This window comes from Ranitomeya imitator, chromosome 8 (assembly GCF_032444005.1).
Source record: "Ranitomeya imitator isolate aRanImi1 chromosome 8, aRanImi1.pri, whole genome shotgun sequence".
NCBI classification, from domain to species: domain Eukaryota; kingdom Metazoa; phylum Chordata; class Amphibia; order Anura; family Dendrobatidae; genus Ranitomeya; species Ranitomeya imitator.
This window is the reverse complement of record NC_091289.1, coordinates 200,326,349-200,351,781: the sequence shown is the minus strand read 5'-3', so window position 1 is coordinate 200,351,781 and position 25,433 is coordinate 200,326,349. Positions and strand designations below refer to the sequence as shown.

The 25,433-nt window shown below is 47.9% G+C and overlaps 1 protein-coding gene across 1 annotated transcript in view; it reads left to right on the top strand.

Annotated features, from left to right (window-relative positions):
- Window positions 1-24,317, top strand: part of BEST4 (bestrophin 4) — a 49,197-nt gene extending 24,880 nt beyond the window's left edge. The window contains exons 2-8 of the mRNA XM_069735832.1: window positions 6,738-7,066; window positions 7,393-7,547; window positions 10,140-10,217; window positions 10,691-10,840; window positions 10,920-11,000; window positions 11,086-11,240; window positions 21,901-24,317. Of these exons, the coding sequence (XP_069591933.1) occupies window positions 6,738-7,066; window positions 7,393-7,547; window positions 10,140-10,217; window positions 10,691-10,840; window positions 10,920-11,000; window positions 11,086-11,240; window positions 21,901-22,327 (1,375 nt within the window). The 3' untranslated portion in view covers window positions 22,328-24,317. The remainder of the gene's footprint in view (window positions 1-6,737; window positions 7,067-7,392; window positions 7,548-10,139; window positions 10,218-10,690; window positions 10,841-10,919; window positions 11,001-11,085; window positions 11,241-21,900) is intronic.
- Window positions 24,318-25,433: the final 1,116 nt, after the last annotated feature.

Genomic DNA, 25,433 nt, shown 5'->3' with positions numbered 1-25,433 from the left:
ATATTCATTGGTCGAGGCCAGCCAGAGGGCGTAGATAAAAGGGAAGGGGAGGCCAGGAAGTATGCAGAGTGAGTCCCCGCCCAGTCCATACAGGCCCGGCCAGAAGCGCTGTAAATGGGGCGGAGTCGCTGTTAGGAGGGTGAAACCGCTCGGGACCATGGGCGCTGTTGGGCCTACTGCCGTCAAAAGCCGGGACCTAAATTTGCGGCCGCAGTCAGTGATGACAGCCGCGGTTACTCATGACGGCTGCGACTGCAGGAAACAGCGCAGCACATGTGGCGGTGACAGCTGCAGATGGAAGGTGAGTATATACTCTGTGGCTGTGCTATATACTACATCGCTGTGCAATATACTACTTGGCTGTTCAATATACTACGTGTCTGCTATATACTACGTGGGCTGTGCTGTATACTACGTGGCTGGGCAATATACTACGTGGCTCTGTGCTGTATACTACGTAGCTGGGCAATATACTATGTGGCTGGGCAATATACTACGTGGGCTGACTTATATACTACGTGCGCTGTGCAATATACTACGTGGCTGGGCAATATACTACGTGGGCTGTGTTATATACTATGTGGGCTGTGCAGTATACTACGTGGCTCTGTGCTGTATACTACGTGGCTGGGCAATATACTACGTGGCTGGGCAATATACTACGTGGGCTGTGCAATATACTACGTGTCTGTGCTATATACTATGGGCTGTGCTGTATACTACGTGGCTCTGTGCTGTATACTACATAGCTGGGCAATATACTACGTGGCTGGGCAATATACTACGTGGGCTGTGCAATATACAATGTTGGTGGGCAATATACTATGTGGGCTGTGTTATATACTATGTGGGCTGTGCTGTATACTACGTGGCTCTGTGCTGTATACTACGTGGCTGGGCAATATACTATTTGGATTGTGCAATATACTACGTGGACATGCATACTCTAGAACAGGGGTCCCCAACTCCAGTCCTCAAGGCCCACCAACAGGTCATGTTTTCAGTATTTCCTTAGCATTGCACAGGTGATGCAATTATTACCTGGGCAAGACTAAGGAAATCCTGAAAACATGACATGTTGGTGGGCCTTGAGGACTGGAGTTGGGACCCCTGCTCTAGAATACCCGATGCGTTAGAATCGGGACACCATCTAGTTTATTCTATAAACTTGTGACAACATATCGCCAAATTTCCAAGCAATAAATTTTGTATTTTTTTCTGAAAAGGAGACATGATCTAAATAAAAAAAACAGTGCTTTCAGATCTCAAACAATACAAAGAAAACACGTTCATAATCATTTAGAAACAACAAACAATAATGTCAGCAGTTCTTTGTTTGATGCCTTGTGATTATCCATCTTCCTCCTGATTACACTCCAGAGGTTTTCAGTGGGGTTCAGGTCTGGAGATTGGGCGGCCATGACAGGGTTTTGATGTGGTGGTCTCTTAATTTTTGCCAGAGCTGTATATATACACTGCTCAAAAAATAACGGGAACACATAAACAACAGAATATATCTCGCAAGTAAATCAAACTTCTGTGAAATCACACTGGCCACTTAGGAAGCAACACTGACTGACAATTAATTCCACATGCTGTTGTGCAAATGGAATAGACAACAGATGGAAATTATTGGCAATTATCAAGACCCCCTCAATAAAGGAGCGGTTCTGCAGGTGGGGACTACATCTCAGTACCAATGCTTTCTGGCTGATGTTTTGGTCACTTTTGAATGTTGGTTGTGCTTTCACACTCGTGGTAGCATGAGACGGACTCTACAACCCACACAAGTGGCTCAGGTAGTGCAGCTCATCCAGGATGGCACATCAATGCGAGCCGTGGCAAGAAGATTTTCTGTGTCTGTCAGCGTAGTGTCCAGAGGCTGGAGGCGCTATCAGGAGACAGGCCAGTACACCAGGAGATGTGGAGGGGGCTGTAGGAGGGCAACAACCCAGCAGCAGGACCGCTACCTCAGCCTTTATGCAAGGAGGAACAGGAGGAGCACTGCCAGAGCCCTGCAAAAGGACCTCCAGCAGGCCACAAATGTGCAAGTGTCTGCACAAACAGTTAGAAACCGACTCCATGAGGATGTTCTGAGTGCCCGACGTCCACAGATGGGGTTGTGCTCACAGCCATACACCATGTTGGACGCTTGGCATTTGCCACAGAACACCAGGATTGTCAAATTCACCACTGGCGCCCTGTGCTCTTCACAGATGAAAGCAGGTTCACACTGAGCACATGAGACAGACGTGACAGAGTCTGGAGACGCCATGGAGAGCGATCTGCTGCCTGCAACATCCTTCAGCATGACCGGTTTGGCAGTGGGTCAGTAATGGTGTGGGGTGGCATTTCTTTGGAGGGCCGCACAGCCCTCCATGTGCTCACCAGAGGTGGCCTGACTGCCATTAGGTACCGAGATGAGATCCTCAGACCCTTTGTGAGACCATATGCTGGGGCGGTTGGCCCTGGGTTCCTCCTAATGCAGGACAATGCCAGACCTCATGTGGCTGGAGTGTCTCAGCAGTTCCTGCAAGATGAAGGCATTGAAGCTATGGACTGGCCGCCCGTTCCCCAGACCTGAATCCGATTGAGCACATCTGGGACATCATGTCTTGCTCCATCCACCAACATCACATTGCACCACAGACTGTCCAGGAGTTGGCAGATGCTTTAGTCCAGGTCTGGGAGGAGATCCCTCAGGACACCATCTGCCGCCTCATCAGGAGCATGCCCAGGCATTGTAGGGAGATCATACAGGCACGCGGAGGCCACACACACTACTGAGCATCATTTCCTTGTCTTGAGGCATTTCCACTGAAGTTGGATCAGCCTGTAACTTCATTTTCCACTTTGATTTTGAGCATCATTCCAACTCCAGAGCTCCGTGGGATATTAGTTGTGATTTACATTGATAATTGTTAGGTTTTATTGTTCTCAACACATTCCACTATGTAATGAATAAAGATTTACAACTGGAATATTTCATTCAGTGACATCTTGGATGTGGGATTTTAGTGTTCCCTTTATTTTTTGGAGCAGTGTGTATATATATACAGTATATATATATGTACAGTATACAGGCTATAGACATTGTACTGTGTAGTATCATGTATCTCTCTATATAGGGAGCCCCCCCCCAGTGGTGGCTGCAGACAGGATCTTATCATGTATCTCTGTATACAGGGAGCTCCCCCTAGTGGTGACTGCAGACAGCATCTTATCATGTATCTCTGTATACAGGGAGCTCCCCCTAGTGGTGACTGCAGACAGGAACTTATCATGTATCTCTGTATACAGGGAGCTCCCCCTAGTGGTGGCTGCAGACAGAATCTTATCATGTATCTCTGTATACAGGGAGCTCCCCCTAGTGGTGGCTGCAGACAGGATCTTATCATGTATCTCTATATACAGGGAGCTCTCCCTAGTGGTGGCTGCAGACAGGATCTTATCATATATCTCTGTATACAGGGAGCTCCCCCTAGTGGTGGCTGCAGACAATCTTATCATGTATCTCTGTGTACAGGGAGCTCCCCCTAGTGGTGGCTGCAGACAGGATCTTATCCTGTATCTCTGTGTACAGGGAGCTCCCCCTAGTGGTGGCTGCAGACAGGATCTTATCCTGTATCTCTGTTTACAGGGAGCTCCCCCTAGTGGTGGCTGCAGACAAGATCTTATCCTGTATCTATGTATACAGGGAGCTCCCCCTAGTGGTGGCTGCAGACAATATCTTATCATGTTTCTCTGTATAGAGGGAGCTCCCCCTAGTGGTGGCTGCAGACAGGATCTTATCATGTATCTCTGTGTACAGGGAGCTCCCCCTAGTGGTGGCTGCAAACAGGATCTTATGTATCTGTATACAGGGGGCTCCTCCTAGTGGTGGCTACAGAAAGGATCTTATCATGTATCTCTGTATACAGGGAGCTCTCCCTAGTGGTGGCTACAGAAAGGATCTTATCATGTATCTCTGTATACAGGGAGCTCCCCCTAGTGGTGGCTGCAGACAGAATGTTACAATGTATCTCTGTATACAGGGAGCTCCCCCTAGTGGTGGCTGCAGACAGGATCTTATCATGTATCTCTGTATACAGGGAGCCCCCCCCTAGTGGTGACTGCAGACAGGATCTTATCATGTATCTCTGTATACAGAGAGCTCCCCCTAGTGATGGCTGCAGACAGGATCTTATCATGTATCTCTGTATACAGGGAGCTCCCCCTAATGGTGGCTGCAGACAGGATCTTATCATGTATCTCTGTATACAGGGAGCTCCCCCTAGTGGTGGCTGCAGACAGGATGTTATCATGTATCTCTGTATACAGGGAGCTCCCCCTAGTGGTGGCTGCAGACAGGATCTTATCATGTATCTCTGTATACAGGGAGTTCCTCCTATTGGTGGCTGCAGACAGTATGTTATCTTGTATCTCTGTATACAGGGAGCTCCCCCTAGTGGTGACTGCAGACAGGATCTTATCATGTATCTCTGTATATAGGGAGCTCCCCCTAGTGGTGGCTGCAGACAGGATCTTATCATGTATGTCTGTATACAGGGAGTATGTCTGTATACAGGGACTTCCTCCTATTGGTGGCTGCAGACAGGATCTTATCATGTATCTCTGTGTACAGGGAGCTCCCCCTAGTGGTGGCTGCAGACAGGATCTTATCATGTATGTCTGTATACAGGGAGTATGTCTGTATACAGGGACTTCCTCCTATTGGTGGCTGCAGACAGGATCTTATCATGTATCTCTGTGTACAGGGAGCTCCCCCAGTGGTGACTGCAGACAGGATTGTATCATGTATCTCTGTATACAGGGAGCTCCCCCTACTGGTGAGTGCAGACAGGATCTTATGATGTATCTCTGTATACAGAGAGCTCCCCCTAGTGGTGGCTGCAGACAGGATCTTATCATGTGTCTCTGTATACAGGGAGCTCCCCCTAGTGGTGGCTGCAGACAGAATCTTATCATGTATCTCTGTATACAGGGAGCTCCCCCTAGTGGTGACTGGAGACAGGATCTTATCATGTATCTCTGTATACAGGGAGCTCTCCCTAGTGGTGACTGCAGACAGTATCTTATCATGTATCTCAGTATACAGGGAGCTCCCCCTAGTGGTGGCTGCAGACAAGATCTAATCATGTATCTCTGTCTACAGGGAGCTCCCCCTAGTGATGACTGGAGACAGGATGTCATCATGTATCTCTGTATACAGGGAGCTCCCCCTAGTGGTGACTGCAGACAGGAACTTATCATGTATCTCTGTATACAGGGAGCTCCCCCTAGTGGTGACTGCAGACAGGATCTTATCATGTATCTCTGTATACAGGGAGCTCCCCCTAGTGGTGACTGCAGACAGGAACTTATCATGTATCTCTGTATACAGGGAGCTCCCTCTAGTGGTGACTGCAGACATGATCTTATCATGTATCTCTGTATACGGGGAGCTCCCCCTAGTGGTGACTGCAGACAGGATCTTATCATGTGCCTCTGTATACAGGGAGTTCCCCCTAGTGGTGGCTGCAGACAGGATCTTATCATGTATCTCTGTCTACAGGGAGCTCCTTCTAGTGTTGACTGGAGACAGGATCTTATCATGTATCTCTGTATACAGGGAGCTCCCCCTAGTGGTGACTGCAGGCAGTATCTTATCATGTATCTCAGTATACAGGGAGCTCCCCCTAGTGGTGGCTGCAGACAAGATCTAATCATGTATCTCTGTCTACAGGGAGCTCCCCCTAGTGGTGACTGGAGACAGGATGTCATCATGTATCTCTGTATACAGGGAGCTCCCCCTAGTGGTGACTGCAGGCAGTATCTTATCATGTATCTCTGTATACAGGGAGCTCCCTCTAGTGGTGACTGCAGACATGATCTTATCAAGTATCTCTGTATACAGGGAGCTCCCCCTAGTGGTGACTGCAGGCAGTATCTTATCATGTATCTCTGTATACAGGGAGCTCCCTCTAGTGGTGACTGCAGACATGATCTTATCATGTATCTCTATATACAGGGAGCTCCCCCTAGTGGTGACTGCAGGCAGTATCTTATCATGTATCTCTGTATACAGGGAACTCCCCCTAGTGGTGGCTGCAGACAGGATCTTATCATGTATCTCTGTATACAGGGAGCTCCCCCTAGTGGTGGCTGCAGACAGGATCTTATCATGTATCTCTGTATACAGGGAGCTCCCTCTAGTGGCGACTGCAGACAGGATCTTATCATGTATCTCTGTATACAGGGAGCTCCCCCTAGTGGTGGCTGCAGACAGGATCTTATCATGTATCTCTGTATACAGGGAGTTCCCCCTAGTGGTGGCTGCAGACAGGATCTTATCATGTATCTCTGTATACAGGGAGCTCCCCCTAGTGGTGACTGCAGACAGGAGCTTATCATGTATCTCTGTATACAGGGAGCTCCCCCTAGTGGTGGCTGCAGACAGGATCTTATCATGTATCTCTGTATACAGGGAGCTCCCCCTAGTGGTGGCTGCAAACAGGGTCTTATCATGTATCTCTGTATACAGGGAGCTCCCCCTAGTGGTGACTGCAGTCAGAATCTTATCATGTATCTCTGTGTACAGGGAGCTCCCCCTAGTGGTGACTGCAGATAAAAAATTTTGATATTTGAGGGAGAGGCAGGTAATTAGGGAATTTGTATAAAGAATAAGGATTGTACTATGGATGTCTGTTGAGCAGAGTTGTCCTTAAACTGATTGCTTTTCCCTTTCTTGAGTGCAGAGTGGTCCTAACAGAGGATCAGAAGAAACTATTTAAGAAGGTTGCCGAATACTGTGATGCAAACAGCAAACTGATCCCTCTCCCCTTTGTCCTGGGTTTCTACGTCACCCAGGTCATCAAGCGTTGGTGGGATCAGTACACCAGCATCCCTCTGCCGGATCAACTCATGTGTGCGGTGTCCAGCAACGTCCATGGAGGAGATGAGAGAGGTCGTCTTCTGCGACGCACCCTGATCCGCTACGCCAACCTATCGTCAGTGCTAATCCTGAGATCCGTCAGTGTCCGAGTGCTGAAGAGATTTCCATCGATGGAACATATAGTGGAAGCAGGTGGGATCTGAGCAAACGTCCAACGCTTCCATAGACCCCCAGTCACCTGGAGGACGGGCGGACGTGAAGGTTGGGTTTACATTTAGTGGAATGAAAAAATGCCTGAGAAGACCTTGGGGTAAAACGCGCTGGGTCTGCAGAGCTTCACTAAAGGTCATAGCTGGTTCAGGGGTCAGAGACCGAGCCCTGAGGGTGAGATTCTGGGTAGATCCAGTCCTGAACCCTGTCATCCTGGTATTAATGGGGATACCTCGAGGAACAGGGGGGCATTAATATTTGAGGGATCCGTGTCTGCTGGTTGTAAAGATGACGTCTTGTTCTTCCAGGGTTCATGACCGACGAGGAGCTGAACAAATTTGAGAGTTTATCATCAGACTTCAATAAGTATTGGATTCCTTGCGTCTGGTTCACCAACCTGGCGGCTCAGGCTCGGAGGGACGGCAGAGTGCGGGACGACATCGCCCTGAAACTCCTCATAGATGTGAGTTCTGTGTGATATATTATGTATTGTGGAGGGGGCACTACAGCTGGTGTCATGGGGGGGACTACAGCTGGAATCATGGGGGGACTACAGCTGGCGTCATGGGGCACTACAGCTGGAATCATGGGGGCACTACAGCTGGAGTCATGGGGGGCACTACAACTGGCGTCATGGGGCACTACAGCTGGCATCATGGGGGCACTACAGCTGGCGTCATGGGGCACTACAGCTGGAATCATGGGGGCACTACAGCTGGCATCATGGGGGGCACTACAGCTGGCGTCATGGGGCACTACAGCTGGAATCATGGGGGCACTACAGCTGGAGTCATGGGGGGCACTACAACTGGTGTCATGGGGGCACTACAGCTGGCATCATGGGGGGCACTACAGCTGGTATCATGGGGCACTACAGCTGGTGTCATGGGGGAGACTACAGCTGGCGTCATGGGGCACTACAGCTGGAATCATGGGGCACTACAGCTGGTATGATGGGGCACTACAGCTGGTGTCATGGGGGGCACTACAGCTGGAATCATGGGGACACTACAGCTGGTGTCATGGGGCACTACAGCTGGCGTCATGGGGGGGACTACAGCTGGAATCATGGGGGGCACTACAGCTGGTGTCATGGGGCACTACAGCTGGAATCATGGGGGACACTACAGCTGGTGTCATGGGGGGCACTACAACTGGTGTCATGGGGGCACTACAGCTGGCATCATGGGGGGCACTACAGCTGGTATCATGGGGCACTACAGCTGGCGTCATGGGGGGGACTACAGCTGGAATCATGGGGGGCACTACAGCTGGTGTCATGGGGCACTACAGCTGGAATCATGGGGGACACTACAGCTGGAGTCATGGGGGGCACTACAACTGGTGTCATGGGGGCACTACAGCTGGCATCATGGGGGGCACTACAGCTGGTATCATGGGGCACTACAGCTGGTGTCATGGGGGAGACTACAGCTGGCGTCATGGGGCACTACAGCTGGAATCATGGGGCACTACAGCTGGTATGATGGGGCACTACAGCTGGTGTCATGGGGGGCACTACAGCTGGAATCATGGGGACACTACAGCTGGTGTCATGGGGCACTACAGCTGGCGTCATGGGGGGGACTACAGCTGGAATCATGGGGGGCACTACAGCTGGTGTCATGGGGCACTACAGCTGGAATCATGGGGGACACTACAGCTGGTGTCATGGGGGTCACTACAGCTGGCATCATGGGGGCACTACAGCTGGCATCATGGGGAGACTACAGCTGGCGTCATGGGGGGGCTACAGCTGGTGTCATAGGGGCACTACAGCTGGCATCATGGGGGACTACAGCTGGCGTCATGGGGGCAATACAGCTGGCGTCATGGGGGGGACTACAGCTGGCGTCATGGGGCACTACAGCTGGAATCATGGGGGCACTACAGCTGGTGTCATGGGGCACTACAGCTGGCGTCATGGGGGGGACTACAGCTGTAATCATGGGGGGCACTATAGCTGGTGTCATGGGGGGCACTACAGCTGGTGTCATGGGGGGCACTACAGATGGAATCATGGGGGGCACTATAGTTGGTGTCATGAGGGCACTACAGCTGGTGTCATGGGGGGCACTACAGCTGGTGTCATGGGGGCAATACAGCTGGCGTCATGGGGGGACTACAGCTGGCGTCATGGGGGCACTACAGCTGGAATCATGGGGGGCACTACAGCTCGTGTCATGGGGCACTACAGCTGGAATCATGGGGGCACTACAGCTGGTGTCATGGTGCACTACAGCTGGCATCATGGGGGGACTACAGCTGGCGTCATGGGGGCACTACAGCTGGAATCATGGGGGGCACTACAGCTGGTGTCATGGGGCACTACAGCTGGTGTTATGGGGGCACTACAGCTGGAATCATGGGGGACACTACAGCTGGTGTCATGGGGGTCACTACAGCTGGCATCATGGGGGCACTACAGCTGGCATCATAGGGAGACTACAGCTGGCGTCATGGGGGGACTACAGCTGGCGTCATAGGGGCACTACAGCTGGCATCATGGGGGGACTACAGCTGGCGTCATGGGGCACTACAGCTGGAATCATGGGGGGCACTACAGCTGGTGTCATGGGGCAAAACAACTGGTGTCATGGGGGCACCACAGCTGGAATCATGGGGGGCACTACAGCTGAAATCATGGGGGGGCACTGGGATTGGCATCATGGGGTGATGCGGTGCACTGTAGGGGGCTTTGTCACTGACATTTCTGGCTATGTGGGGGGCGCTGCGTCTGGATTATGCTAGATATGACTGGATACTGGACGGCCGGTCAGTGATCCCATCCTAAAGGCTGTGATATACAGGAGCCCATATGGACCAGGGGTCGTACATCTGTCATTTCAGTCTATGTCCAGGGGCACAGACGATGTATTGGTGCTTGGTCCTGGGACCCCGCGGGGCCAAATTTGCATAAGACCAGTGCTACGAATGATGCAGAACGGTTTGGACATTTGCTGCAGATTTTGCATTGAGGCCCAAGGTCTTTACAGTAATAATGAGCAATAGTCGCCTCTGCCGCCATTATCTCTTCTCTCGTGTGTCTCCCCAGGAGCTGAATAAATACCGCGCCAAGTGCAGCATGCTCTTCCACTATGACTGGATCAGCGTGCCGCTCGTCTACACACAGGTCAGACAGGACACAAGTCGCATATCCGTCAAGACAGAAGGATTATCTGCTGCCCCCCCTTTAGGACCCTAGTCACCTCCAGAGCTGCTGTCACTGTTCTGCTGTTACATTGTATCTTATCCTTCTGTCACCTCCAGAGCTGCAGTCACTGTTCTGCTGTTACATCATGTCTTATCCTCCAGTCACCTCTAGAGCTGCAGTCACTATTCTGCTGTTACATCATGTCTTATCCTCCAGTCACCTCCAGAGCTGCAATCACTATTCTGCTGTTATATCGTGTCTTATCCTCCAGAGCTGCAGTCACTATTCTGCTGTTATATCGTGTCTTATCCTTCAGTCACCTCCAGAGCTGCACTCACTATTCTGCTGTTACATCTTATCCTCCAATCACCTCCAGAGCTGTAATTACTAGACTGCTGGGAGTTGTAGTACTGGTATGGTGCAGTGTGATGACGGCAGCGTCCTCCCCACAGGTGGTCACCATCGCCGTCTACTCATTCTTCACCTCCTGTCTCATCGGTCGGCAGTTCCGCCCAATTTGGGGGGACGAGGATCCCCCCCTGGACATTTACGTCCCCATCTTTGCGCTGCTGGAGTTCTTCTTCTATTTCGGGTGGCTGAAGGTTCGTGACATTTTCGGTTCTTTTGCCGCACCCCCTCATTGTGCCGCCATATTGGTGATCGTCGGTCTCGATTTTCCAGGTGGCCGAGCAAATCATTAATCCCTTCGGAGAAGATGATGACGATTTTGAGACTAACAGACTGATAGACAGAAATCTACAGGTGAGAGATGATGGTGGAGCGACCCGCCTGCACCGCGGCCTGCGCCCGGCCTCACCCTAATCTTGTCCGCACTCTTGTCCTATAGGTTTCCCTCCTCTCTGTGGATGATATGTACCAAAACCTGCCGCCCATCGAGAAAGACAAGTACTGGGACGAGCAGAGCGCGCTGCCGCCATATACCATAGCCACCGCGGCCGAGACCCTGAAACCGTCCTTCATGGGCTCCACCTTCGACATGCGGTGAGGAGCGGCGGCCGCCATCACTGCGGTCCCACATTTCCCATCATATAATGTTTCCTTCTTTTACCATCTCTGCTGCTGCTGTGAATCTGCTGGAGCCGCCATTCTCAGCGTTACAATGTGTCAGTGAGAAGTGAGCAGCTCGGGCTCCTTCGTTACAATGTGTCAGTCCATAGTCCCGGCTCACGGAGCCTTGTGCAGACTGAATATAATTGAACCTTCCTGCGGCTCTCAGGATATGCTGGAAGTTGTAGTGCCAGACAGGCTTGTAGTGGCCGACAGGATAACAGGAGAATCTTCCGGTGGGCCACCACCAGGGGCATAACTACCTCGATCGCAGCGGTCGCAGCTGCAACCGTGCCGGCCGGTCAGAGGCATCCGTCTCCCTGCCGCATTGCACTATACCGACGCCTATGAAGCCGATACAGTTCAAAGCTAGGGCCCCCAGCTAGTGGCACATCACGCAGCCGCTATGGGGGTCCTGTGAGGCAGGGGGCCCACCTGCCGCCAGCGCAGACTCCCCCACCGCATTGAATTATACCTGCGTCTGCCGGTACAGTTCAAAGCAATGATGGAGGAGAGAACGTCAGCTGATGCTCCCTCTCCCATCATTCCCCGCTCTGCCTCTGACACTGTGGGTGCACGATGACGTCATAGTGCACTCACTGTGTGCCAGACAGTGCAGCCGCTGAGACAGGAGCAGGAAGCACAGCGGGCACGAGGAGAGGAGTGTGGTTTTCTTTGTTGTACTATAACAGTGAGTACTGGGCAGTGGGGCCATTCTCGGGGGGATGCGGGCTGTGCTATATACTACGTGGCTGTGCTATATACTATGGGGGTATATTATATTTTATGGGGAAGGCTGTGTTATATACTATGTGGCTATTATATACTATTGGGGGGTATATAATATTCTATGGGGGAGGCTGTGTTATATACTATGTGGCTATTACATACTATTAGGGGGTACATTATATTCTATGGGGGAGGCTGTGCTATATACTACGTGGCTGTGCTATATACTATGGGGGTATATTATATTCTATGGGGGAGGCTGTTATATAGTATGTGGCTATTATATACTATTGGGGGGTATATTATATTCTATGGGGGAGGCTGTGTTATATACTATGTGGCTACTATATACTATTAAGGGGTGCATTATATTCTATGGGGGAGGCTGTGCTATATACTACGTGGCTGTGCTATATACTATTGGGGGGTATATACTATTCTATGGGGGAGGTTGTTATATACTATGTGGCTATTATATACTATTGGGGGGTATATTATATTCTATGGGGGAGGCTGTGTTATATACTCTGGGGGGTATATTATATTCTATGGGGGAGACTGTGTTATATACTATGTGGCTATTATATACTATTGGGGGTATATAATATTCTATGGGGGAGGCTGTGTTATATACTATGTGGCTATTACATACTATTAGAGGGTACATTATATTCTATGGGGGAGGCTGTGCTATATACTACGTGGCTGTGCTATATACTATTGGGGGGTATATTATATTCTATGGGGGAGGCTGTTATATAGTATGTGGCTATTATATACTATTGGGGGGTATATTATATTCTATGGGGGAGGCTGTGTTATATACTATGTGGCTATTATATACTATTGGGGGTATATAATATTCTATGGGAGAGGTTGTATTATATACTATGTGGCTATTATATACTATTAGGGGGTACATTATATTCTATGGGGGAGGCTGTTATATACTACTAGATTGTGGCCCGATTCTAACGCATCGGGTATTCTAGAATATACATGTCCCCGTAGTATATGGGCAATGATGATTTGTGCATATTTGTGTATGGTTGTCTGTTGTGCGACCTTTATGACATCATCGTCGCCATGGCAACCATTATGACATCATCGTCGTTGTGCCCGTTGCTGATTGGTCGAGGCCTGGCGGCCTCGACCAATCAGAGACGCGGGATTTCTACGTCGATGCTGTGCCGGTCTCTGATTGGTCGAGGCCTGGCGGCCTCGACCAATCAGACAGCCGGGATTTCCAGGACAGACAGACAGACAGACGGAAAAACCCTTAGACAATTATATATATAGATGTGGCTATTATATACTATTGGGGGTATATTCTATTCTATGGAGGAGGCTGTTATATACTCTGGGGGGTATATTATATTCTATGGGGAGGCTGTGTTATATACTATGTGGCTATTATATACTATTGGGGGGTATATTATATTCTATGGGGGAGGCTGTGTTATATACTATGTGGCTATTATATACTACTAGATTGTGGCCCGATTCTAACGCATCGGGTATTCTAGAATATGCATGTCCCCGTAGTATATGGACAATGATGATTCCAGAATTCGTTGCAGACTGTGCCCGTCGCTGATTGGTCGAGGCAACCTTTATGACATCATCGTCGCCATGGCAACCATTATGACATCTACGTCGATACTGTGCCCGTCGCTGAATCAGAGACGCGGGATATCTACGTCCTTTATGACATCATCGTCAAGTGTCAGGAGGACTGATCAATATAGAAGTGTCAGGAGGACTGATCAATATAGAAGTGTCAGGAGGACTGATCAATATAGAAGTGTCAGGAGGACTGATCAATATAGAAGTGTCAGGAGGACTGATCAATATAGAAGTGTCAGGAGGACTGATCAATATAGAAGTGTCAGGAGGACTGATCAATATAGAAGTGTCAGGAGGACTGATCAATATAGAAGTGTCAGGAGGACTGATCAATATAGAAGAGTCAGGAGGACTGATCAATATAGAGGTGTCAGGAGGACTGATCAATATAGAGGTGTCAGGAGGACTGATCAATATAGAAGTGTCAGGAGGACTGATCAATATAGAAGTGTCAGGAGGACTGATCAATATTGAAGTGTCAGGAGGACTGATCAATATAGAATGTCAGGAGGACTGATCAATATAGAAGTGTCAGGAGGACTGATCAATATAGAAGTGTCAGGAGGACTGATCAATATAGAAGTGTCAGGAGGACTGATCAATATAGAAGTGTCAGGAGGACTGATCAATATAGAAGTGTCAGGAGGACTGATCAATATAGAAGTGTCAGGAGGACTGATCAATATAGAAGTGTCAGGAGGACTGATCAATATAGAAGTGTCAGGAGGACTGATCAATATAGAAGTGTCAGGAGGACTGATCAATATAGAATGTCAGGAGGACTGATCAATATAGAGGTGTCAGGAGGACTGATCAATATAGAGATGTCAGGAGGACTGATCAATATAGAAGAGTCAGGAGGACTGATCAATATAGAAGTGTCAGGAGGACTGATCAATATAGAAGTGTCAGGAGGAATGATCAATATAGAAGTGTCAGGAGGACTGATCAATATAGAAGTGTCAGGAGGACTGATCAATATAGAAGTGTCAGGAGGACTGATCAATATAGAGGTATCAGGAGGACTGATCAATACAGAAGTGTCAGGAGGACTGATCAATACAGAGGTATCAGGAGGACTGATCAATACAGAAGTGTCAGGAGGACTGATCAATATAGAAGTGTCAGGAGGACTGATCAATATAGAAGTGTCAGGAGGACTGATCAATATAGAAGTGTGAGGAGGACTGATCAATATAGAAGTGTCAGGAGGACTGATCAATATAGAAGTGTCAGGAGGACTGATCAATATAGAGGTGTCAGGAGGACTGATCAATATAGAAGTGTCAGGAGGACTGATCAATATAGAAGTGTCAGGAGGACTGATCAATATAGAAGTGTCAGGAGGACTGATCAATGTAGAATGTCAGGAGGACTGATCAATATAGAGGTATCAGGAGGACTGATCAATATTGAAGTGTCAGGAGGACTGATCAATATAGAAGTGTCAGGAGGACTGATCAATATAGAAGTGTCAGGAGGACTGATCAATATAGAGGTATCAGGAGGACTGATCAATATAGAAGTGTCAGGAGGACTGATCAATATAGAAGTGTCAGGAGGACTGATCAATATTGAAGTGTCAGGAGGACTGATCAATATAGAAGTGTCAGGAGGACTGATCAATATAGAAGTGTCAGGAGGACTGATCAATATAGAAGTGTCAGGAGGACTGATCAATATAGAAGTGTCAGGAGGACTGATCAATATAGAAGTGTCAGGAGGACTGATCAATATAGAAGTGTCAGGAGGACTGATCAATATAGAAGTGTCAGGAGGACTGATCAATATAGAAGTGTCAGGAGGACTGATCAATATAGAGGTATCAGGAGGACTGATCAATATAGAGGTATCAGGAGGACTGATCAATATAGAAGTGTCAGGAGGACTGATCAATATAGAAGTGTCAGGAGGACTGATCAATATAGAAGTGTCAGGAGGACTGATCAATATAGAAGTGTCAGGAGGACTGATCAATATAGAAGTGTCAGGAGGACTGATCAATATAGAAGTGTCAGGAGGACTGATCAATATAGAGGTATCAGGAGGACTGATCAATATAGAAGTGTCAGGAGGACTGATCAATACAGAAGTGTCAATCAGACTGGCGGCCTCGACCAATCAGAGACGCGGGATTTCTACGTCGATGCTATGCCGGTCTCTGATTGGTCGAGGCCTGGCGGCCGCCAGGCCTCGACCAATCAGCGACGGGCACAGCGACGATGATGTCATAAAGGACGTAGACATCCCGCGTCTGATTGGTCGAGGCCGCCATGTAGTATAATGGCCCACACATAGCTCTCCATCTATATATATAATTGTCTAAGGGTTTTTCCGTCTGTCTGTCTTTCTGTCTGTATGTCTGTCCTGGAAATCCCACGTCTCTGATTGGTCGAGGCCGCTCGACTCCGTCGCTGAATCAGAAACGTGGGATTTCTACGTCCTTTATGACATCATCGTCGCTGTGCCCATCGCTGATTGGTCGAGGCCTGGCGGCCAAGATTGTGGCCCGATTCTAACGCATCGGGTATTCTAGAATATGCATGTCCCCGTAGTATATGGACAATGATGATTCCAGAATTCGCGGCAGACTGTGCCCCTCGCTGATTGGTCGAGGCAACCTTTATTACACCATCGTCGCCATGGCAACCATTATGACATCTACGTCGATACTGTGCCCGTCGCTGATTGGTCGAGGCAACCTTTATGACATCATCGTCGCCATGCTGTGCCCGTCACTGAATCAGAAACGTGGGATTTCTACATCCATTATGACATCATCGTCGCTGTGCCCGTCGCTGATTGGTCGAGGCCTGGCAGCCTCGACCAATCAGAGATGCGGGATGTCTACATCCTTTATGACATCATCGTCGCTGTGCCGGTCGCTGATTGGTCGAGGCCTGGCGGCCTCGACCAATCAGAGACGTGGGATTTCTACGTCGATACTGTGCCCGTCGCTGATTGGTCGAGGCCGCATCGTATATTCTAGAATATGCATGTCCCCGTAGTATATGGACAATGATGATTCCAGAATTCGCAGCAGACTGTGCCCGTCGCTGATTGGTCGAGGCAACCTTTATGACATCATCGTCGCCATGGCAACCATTATGACATCTACGTCGATACTGTGCCCGTCGCTGATTGGTCGAGGCCTGGCGGCCTCGACCAATCAGACGCGGGATGTCTACGTCCTTTATGACATCATCGTCGCTGTGCCCGTCGCTGATTGGTCGAGGCCTGGCAGCCTCGACCAATCAGAGATGCGGGATGTCTACATCCTTTATGACATCATCGTCGCTGTGCCGGTCGCTGATTGGTCGAGGCCTGGCGGCCTCGACCAATCAGAGACGTGGGATTTCTACGTCGATACTGTGCCCGTCGCTGATTGGTCGAGGCCGCATCGTATATTCTAGAATATGCATGTCCCCGTAGTATATGGACAATGATGATTCCAGAATTCGCAGCAGACTGTGCCCGTCGCTGATTGGTCGAGGCAACCTTTATGACATCATCGTCGCCATGGCAACCATTATGACATCTACGTCGATACTGTGCCCGTCGCTGATTGGTCGAGGCCTGGCGGCCTCGACCAATCAGACGCGGGATGTCTACGTCCTTTATGACATCATCGTCGCTGTGCCCGTCGCTGATTGGTCGAGGCCTGGCGGCCTCGACCAATCAGAGACGCGGGATTTCTACGTCGATGCTGTGCCGGTCTCTGATTGGTCGAGACTGCCAGGCCTCGACCAATCAGAGACGCGGGATTTCCAGGACAGACAGACAGACGGAAAAACCCTTAGGCAATTATATATATAGATTCTATGGGGGAGGCTGTGTTATATACTATGTGGCTGTTATATACTATTGGGGGGTATATTATATTCTATGGGGAAGGCTGTGTTATATACTATGTGGCTGTTATATACTATTGGGGGGTATATTATATTCTATGGGGGAGGCTGTGTTATATACTATGTGGCTGTTATATACTATTGGGGGGTATATTATATTCTATGAGGAAGGCTGTGTTATATACTATGGGGTTATATTATATTCTATGGGGGAGGCTGTGTTATATACTATGTCGCTATTATATACTATTGGGGGGTATATTCTATTCTATGGGGAGGCTGTGTTATATACTATGGGGGGTATAGTCTATTGGGGAGGCTGTGTTATATACTATGTGGCTATTATATACTATTGGGGGGTATATTATATTCTATGGGGAGGCTGTGTTATATACTATGGGGGGTATATTCTATTCTATTGGGGAGGCTGTGTTACATACTATGTGGCTATTATATACTATTGGGGGGTATATTATATTCTTTGGGGGAGGCTGTGATATATACTACGTGGTTGTGCTATATACTATGCGGGCTGTGCTATATACTATGCGGGCTGTGCTATATACTACGTTGGCTGTGCTATATACTATGGGGGGTATATTATATTCTATGGGAGAGGCTGTGTTATATACTATGTGGCTGTTATATACTTTTGGGGTATATTATATTCTATGCGGGAGGCTGTGTTATATACTATGGGGGGTATATTATATTCTATGGGGGAGGCTGTTATATACTATGGGGGGCTGCAATAAATTCTATGGGTGGCTACATTATATACTATGGGGAGGTGGGATGTTTTATATTCTATGGGAGGCTGTATTAGATTTTATGAGGGAGGATTGCATTGGACTCTTTGATGGGACTACATTATATGCTATGGGGAGGTTGGCTGTATTATATTCTATTCGGGGCTACATTATATTCTATGGGGGGCTGTATTATATTTATATTCTCTCAGGGGTGATTGCATCATACTCTATGAGGAGGCTACATTATACTATGTGAGGGTGGCTGCATTATATTCTATGGGGGGTTACATTATACTCTGTGGGGTGGCTGCATTATACTCTGTGGGGTGGCTGCATTATACTCTATGTGGGCTGCATTATACTGTATCGAGGACTATTGGGAATACATTATACTATATGAAGAACTATGGGGTGCATTATACTATGGGAAGTGAATTGTATGACATGGATGACGATGGTGGTGCATTATACTATATGGAGCACTATGAGGAGTGTATTATACTATATGGAGGACTGAGAAGTGTATTATACTATATGGATGACTATGAGGAGTGTATTATACTATATGGAGGACTGAGCAGTGTATTATACTATATGGATGACTATGAGGGGTGCATTATACTATATGGAGCACTATGAGCAGTGTATTATACTATATGGAGGACTGAGAAGTGTATTATACTATATGGAGGACCGAGGAGTGTATTATACTATATAGAGGACTGAGGAGTGTATTATACTATATGGAGGACTGAGGAGTGTATTACACTATATAGAGGACTGAGGAGTGTATTATACTATATAGAGGACTGAGGAGTGTATTATACTATATGGAGAAATGAGCAGTGTATTATACTATATGGATGACTATGAGGGGTGCATTATACTATATGGAGCACTATGAGGAGTGTTTTATACTATATGGAGGACTAAGAGGAGTGTATTATACTATATAGAGGACTGAGGAGTGTATTATACTATATGGAGGACTATGAGGAGTGTATTATACTATATGGAGGACTGAGGAGTGTATTATACTATATGGAGGACTGAGCAGTGTATTATGCTATATGGAGGACTATGAGGGGTGCATTATACTATATGGAGAACTATGAGCAGTGTATTATACTATATGGAGGACTGAGAAGTGTATTATACTATATGGAGCACTATGAGGAGTTTATTATACTATATAGAGGACTGAGGAGTGTATTATACTATATGGAGGACTACGAGGTGTGTATTATACTATATGGAGGACTGAGGAGTGTTTTATACTATATGGAGGACTATGAGGAGTGTATTATACTATATAGAGGACTGAGGAGTGTATTATACTATATGGAGGACTATGAGGAGTGTATTATACTATATGGAGGACTGAGGAGTGTATTATACTATATGGAGGACTATGAGGAGTGTATTATACTATATGGAGGACTGAGGAGTGTATTATACTATATGGAGGACTGAGCAGTGTATTATGCTATATGGAGGACTATGAGGGGTGCATTATACTGTATGGAGAACTATGAGCAGTGTATTATGCTATATGGAGGACTGAGAAGTGTATTATACTATATGGAGGACTGAGGAGTGTATTATACTATATGGAGCACTATGAGCAGTGTATTATACTATATAGAGGACTGAGGAGTGTATTATACTATATGGAGGACTATGAGGAGTGTATTATACTATATGGAGGACTGAGGAGTGTATTATACTATATGGAGGACTACGAGGTGTGTATTATACTATATGGAGGACTGAGGAGTGTATTATACTATATGGAGAACTATGAGGAGTGTATTATACTATATGGAGGACTATGAGGAGTGTATTGTACTATATGGAGGACTGAGGAGTGTATTATACTATATGGTAGACTGAGGAGTGTATTATACTATATAGAGGACTATGGGGAATGTATAATACTATATGGAGGACTATGGGGAGTGTATTATACTATATGGAGGACTATGGGGAGTGTATTATACTATATGGATGACTATGAACTGTGCAGTACATTGTATAGATGACTATGGGGGTGCATTATATTATAAGGAGGACTATGGGGGTGCATTATACTTCTTATATGGATCCCCATGACTTCTATGTAAGCCTCTGATGAGTATAATGGTTTATTTTGTTTAATACATTGCATAACAACGGCAGTACAGGGAACAAATATATACCAGGATGGAGCACCCGATAGTTACGCCACTGAGGTCACACTATACCACTTTGCAATAACGCTATAGTATGCAAAATGAATAGGAAAAATGTGAATTTTGGTGGAAAATATTTTGGCATGGTGGTGGGGGCCCATTTGAAAATTCGCAGCGGGGTCCATAACTTTGTAGTTACGCCACTGGCCACCACCCTCTTATATGAGCAGTACTTAGCACTATATACATGGGTCACTGTGTACAGACAGGCAGCATTTTCTTCATCTAACAATCTACCAGATCGTTGTTATATACATTTGTGATGGGGGATAATGTCACATCTGCACGTAGCTGAAAAGTGGGGTTTGGAGTCAAAGACTTGTGGGTGCTGGAGTCAGCGATTGGTGGGTGTTGGAGCCTGTGACCGGTGGGTGCTGGAGTCGGTGACCGGTGGGTGCTGGAGTCGGTGACCGGTGGGTGCTGGAGTCGGTGACCGGTGGGTGCTGGAGCCGGTGACCGGTGGGTGCTGGAGCCGGTGACCGGTGGGTGCTGGAGCCGGTGACCGGTGGGGCCTCGAGTCGGTGACCGGTGGGGCCTCGAGTCGGTGACTGGTGGGGCCTCGAGTCGGTGACCTGTGGGGCCTCGAGTCGGTGACCTGTGGGGCCTCGAGTCGGTGACCGGTGGGGCCTCGAGTCGGTGACCGATGGGTGCTGGAGTCGGTGACTGATGGGTGCTGGAGTCGGTGACTGATGGGTGCTGGAGTCGGTGACTGATGGGTGCTGGAGTCGGTGACTGATGGGTGCTGGAGTCGGTGACTGATGGGTGCTGGAGTCGGTGACTGATGGGTGCTGGAGTCGGTGACTGATGGGTGCTGGAGTCGGTGACTGATGGGTGCTGGAGTCGGTGACTGATGGGTGCTGGAGTCGGTGACTGATGGGTGCTGGAGACGGTGACTGATGGGTGCTGGAGTCGGTGACTGATGGGTGCTGGAGTCGGTGACTGATGGGTGCTGGAGTCGGTGACTGATGGGTGCTGGAGTCGGTGACTGATGGGTGCTGGAGTCGGTGACTGATGGGTGCTGGAGACGGTGACTGATGGGTGCTGGAGTCGGTGACTGATGGGTGCTGGAGTCGGTGACTGATGGGTGCTGGAGTCGGTGACTGATGGGTGCTGGAGTCGGTGACTGATGGGTGCTGGAGTCGGTGACTGATGGGTGCTGGAGTCGGTGACTGGTGGGTGCTGGAGTCCGTGACTGGTGGGTGCTGGAGTCCGTGACTGGTGGATGCTGGAGTCTGTGACTGGTGGATGCTGGAGTCCGTGACTGGTGGGTGCTGGAGTCCGTGACTGGTGCGATCTTGAATACTGGTTGGTCCTGGAGTCGGTGACCGGTGGCCTCTTGGCAGTCCAGTCCGACACTCTCAGGCATCGCCGATGATGTGGATAACCGCTATCTCTCTTATTTCAGCATTGAGAAGGACTCTGAGCAGAGTCAGCAGGTGGCGGCCACCCCCAACCTCCCGCGGGCCCGCACCCCGATGCTCAGCCGCTTTCTCTCTTCTGCCGCGTCCCCCGCAGTCGGTATGAAAAATCTTAAGAGCCTCGGGGTGAGAAGCCATCTTGTCCGCTTCAGAGGAGATGGATTTCCCTCTCCCAACACAAACACCCGCTACTCAGACCTGGACCCCGACGGGCGCATCGATGAGGAGGAGACCACCGAGGATGAAAGGGAAAGTCGGGCCAGTGAGCCGCCGACCCCCAAAGTTGTGTCCAAATTCCCTCGACGTCTGGAGGCATCAGAGAAACAGAAAAAGATGGAGCAGCCGAAAACCGTCAACGTTCTCATCACCGTGGACGAACCGTCTGAGGAAGACATCGAAGCAGACCAAGCGTAGTGCTGAAGACCCCGGGACACCGCACCAGAAATATCAGCGGCTACTCCCTGTTATCAGACATTCAGGCAGAGAGAAGGACGGCTGCAAAGACCACCAATGAGACGAGGAACGGGGAAATCACCAACATCCCAATAGACCCCTTATATCACAAATCCCCACCGCGGAAATCTTATAACGCTCCAGTACTGATATAACCTCCAGATATTACACCATATGTGACTGATATCAGCCCCTCTTATATTGCTCCAGTACTGATATAACCCCAGACATTACACCATATGTGACTGATATCAGCCTCTTATAACGCTCCAGTACTGATATAACCTCCAGACATTACACCATATGTGACTGATATCAGCCCCTCTTATAACGCTCCAGTTCTGATATAACCTCCAGACATTACACCATATGTGACTGATATCAGCCCCTCTTATATTGCTCCAGTACTGATATAACCCCAGACATTACATCATATGTGACTGATATCAGCCTCTTATAACGCTCCAGTACTGATATAACCTCCAGACATTACATCATATGTGACTGACATCAGCCCCTCTTATAACGCTCCAGTACTGATATAACCTCCAGACATTACACCATATGTGACTGATATCAGCCTCTCTTATATTGCTCCAGTACTGATATAACCCCAGACATTACATCATATGTGACTGATATCAGCCCATCTTATAACGCTCCAGTACTGATATAACCCCAGACATTACATCATATGTGACTGATATCAGCCCCTCTTATAACGCTCCAGTATTGATATAACCCCCAGACATTACACCATATGTGACTGATATCAGCCTCTTTTATAATGCTCCAGTACTGATATAACCCCCAGACATTACACCATATGTGACTGATATCAGCCCCTCTTATAACGCTCCAGTACTGATATAACCTCCAGACATTACATCATACGTGACTGATATCAGCCCCTCTTATAACGCTCCAGTACTGATATAACCCCCAGACATTACACCATATGTGACTGATATCAGCCCCTCTTATAACGCTCCAGTACTGATATAACCTCCAGACATTACATCATACGTGACTGATATCAGCCCCTCTTATAACGCTCCAGTACTGATATAACCCCCAGACATTACACCATATGTGACTGATATCAGCCTCTTATAACGCTCCAGTACTGATATAACCTCCAGACATTACATCATACGTGACTGATATCAGCCCCTCTTAACGATCCAGTACTGATATAACCTCCAGACATTACACCATATGTGACTGATATCAGCCCCTCTTATAACGCTCCAGTACTGATATAACCCCCAGACATTACACCATATGTGACTGATATCAGCCTCTTATAACGCTCCAGTACTGATATAACCTCCAGACATTACACCATATGTGACTGATATCAGCCTCTTATAACGCTCCAGTACTGATATAACCTCCAGACATTACACCATATGTGACTGATATCAGCCTCTTATAACGCTCCAGTACTGATATAACCTCCAGACATTACATCATATGTGACTGATATCAGCCCCTCTTATAACGCTCCAGTACTGATATAACCCCCAGACATTACACCATATGTGACTGATATCAGCCTCATATAACGCTCCAGTACTGATATAACCTCCAGACATTACACCATATGTGACTGATATCAGCCCCTCTTATAACGCTCCTGTACTGATATAACCTCCAGACATTACACCATATGTGACTGATATCAGCCCCTCTTATAACGCTCCAGGACTGATGCAATATAATTTGTTTGAAATAATGAGGCAGATAAATAAGTTTTTTTTAATTTTAACACTGACCTATGTGTCGGCTGTACAGGTGCAGTGGACTTTGGTGCTGCATATCAATGTTTCAGATCTGGTGCAGCTTTCTGTAATAATAAATTAAATTTGGAAAGGTAATATAATAAATCAAAATAAAACAAAGAATTAGGCCGGGGTCACACTACCGTGTTTTACGGACGTAAGAGAGGTGCTGAAAATACGGATTGCATACGGTACAATGCTTCTCTATGCCCCTGCTCCTATCATCTGTATTTTACTGATCAGTATTATACGGCTTTCTACGGCCGTAGAAAATCGCAGCATGCTGCGTTTGTCACCGTATTGCGCAAAAAATCCGCCAATGAAAGTCTATGGAAGCCAGAAAAATACGGATTACACACGGACCAGCAGTGTGACTTGCGAGAAATACGCAGCGGTGTTAGAGAGAAAAGCCGGCAATTCAGTGCGGTGTACAGTAAAATCACACTGACAGGTTACAATAGAATAGGTAGAATAAATGTGTACACATAGAATAGGTATATATATTAATATTTCATCCAGCTTAAAAAACAGTAATTCAATTGCCGGCTTTTCCTATCGCCTTCCTAAACCCGACATGATATGAGACATGGTTACATACAGTAAACCATCTCATATCCCCTTTTTTTTTGCATATTCCTCACTACTAATGTTAGTAGTGTGTATGTGCAAAATTTGGCTGCTCTAGCTATTAAAGGGTTAAATGGCGGAAAAAATTGGCGTGGGCTCCCGCGCAATTTTCTCCGCCAGAATGGTAAATCCAGTGACTGAGGGCAGATATTAATAGCCTGGAGAGGGTCCATGGTTATTGCCCCTCCCCCCCCCCTGGCTAAAAACATCTGCCCCCAGCCACCCCAGAAAAGGCACATCTGGAAGATGCGCCTATTCTGGCACTTGGCCACTCTCTTCCCATTCCCGTGTAGCGGTGGGATATGGGGTAATGAAGGGTTAATGTCACCTTGCTATTGTAAGGTGACATTAAGCCAGATTAATAATGGAGAGGCGTCAATTATGACACCTTTCCATTATTAATCCAATAGTCTGAAATGGTTAAAAAAAACAAACACATTATTAAAAAGTCCCCACACTCGAGGGACATCCAGCAGAGGGCGCATCACCGCGAATGAAGGTAACTACAGGTCATTGACCTAGTTTCCATTCATTTGCTGGGGTTTTACAGTCAGGAACACAGCTGCATTATAGCAAAGCTCCTGCCTGTAAAAAAAATTAACCCCTTCAGATAGATTTACATCGTGGGACGTTACAGATCTTCGGAAGGTATGTAT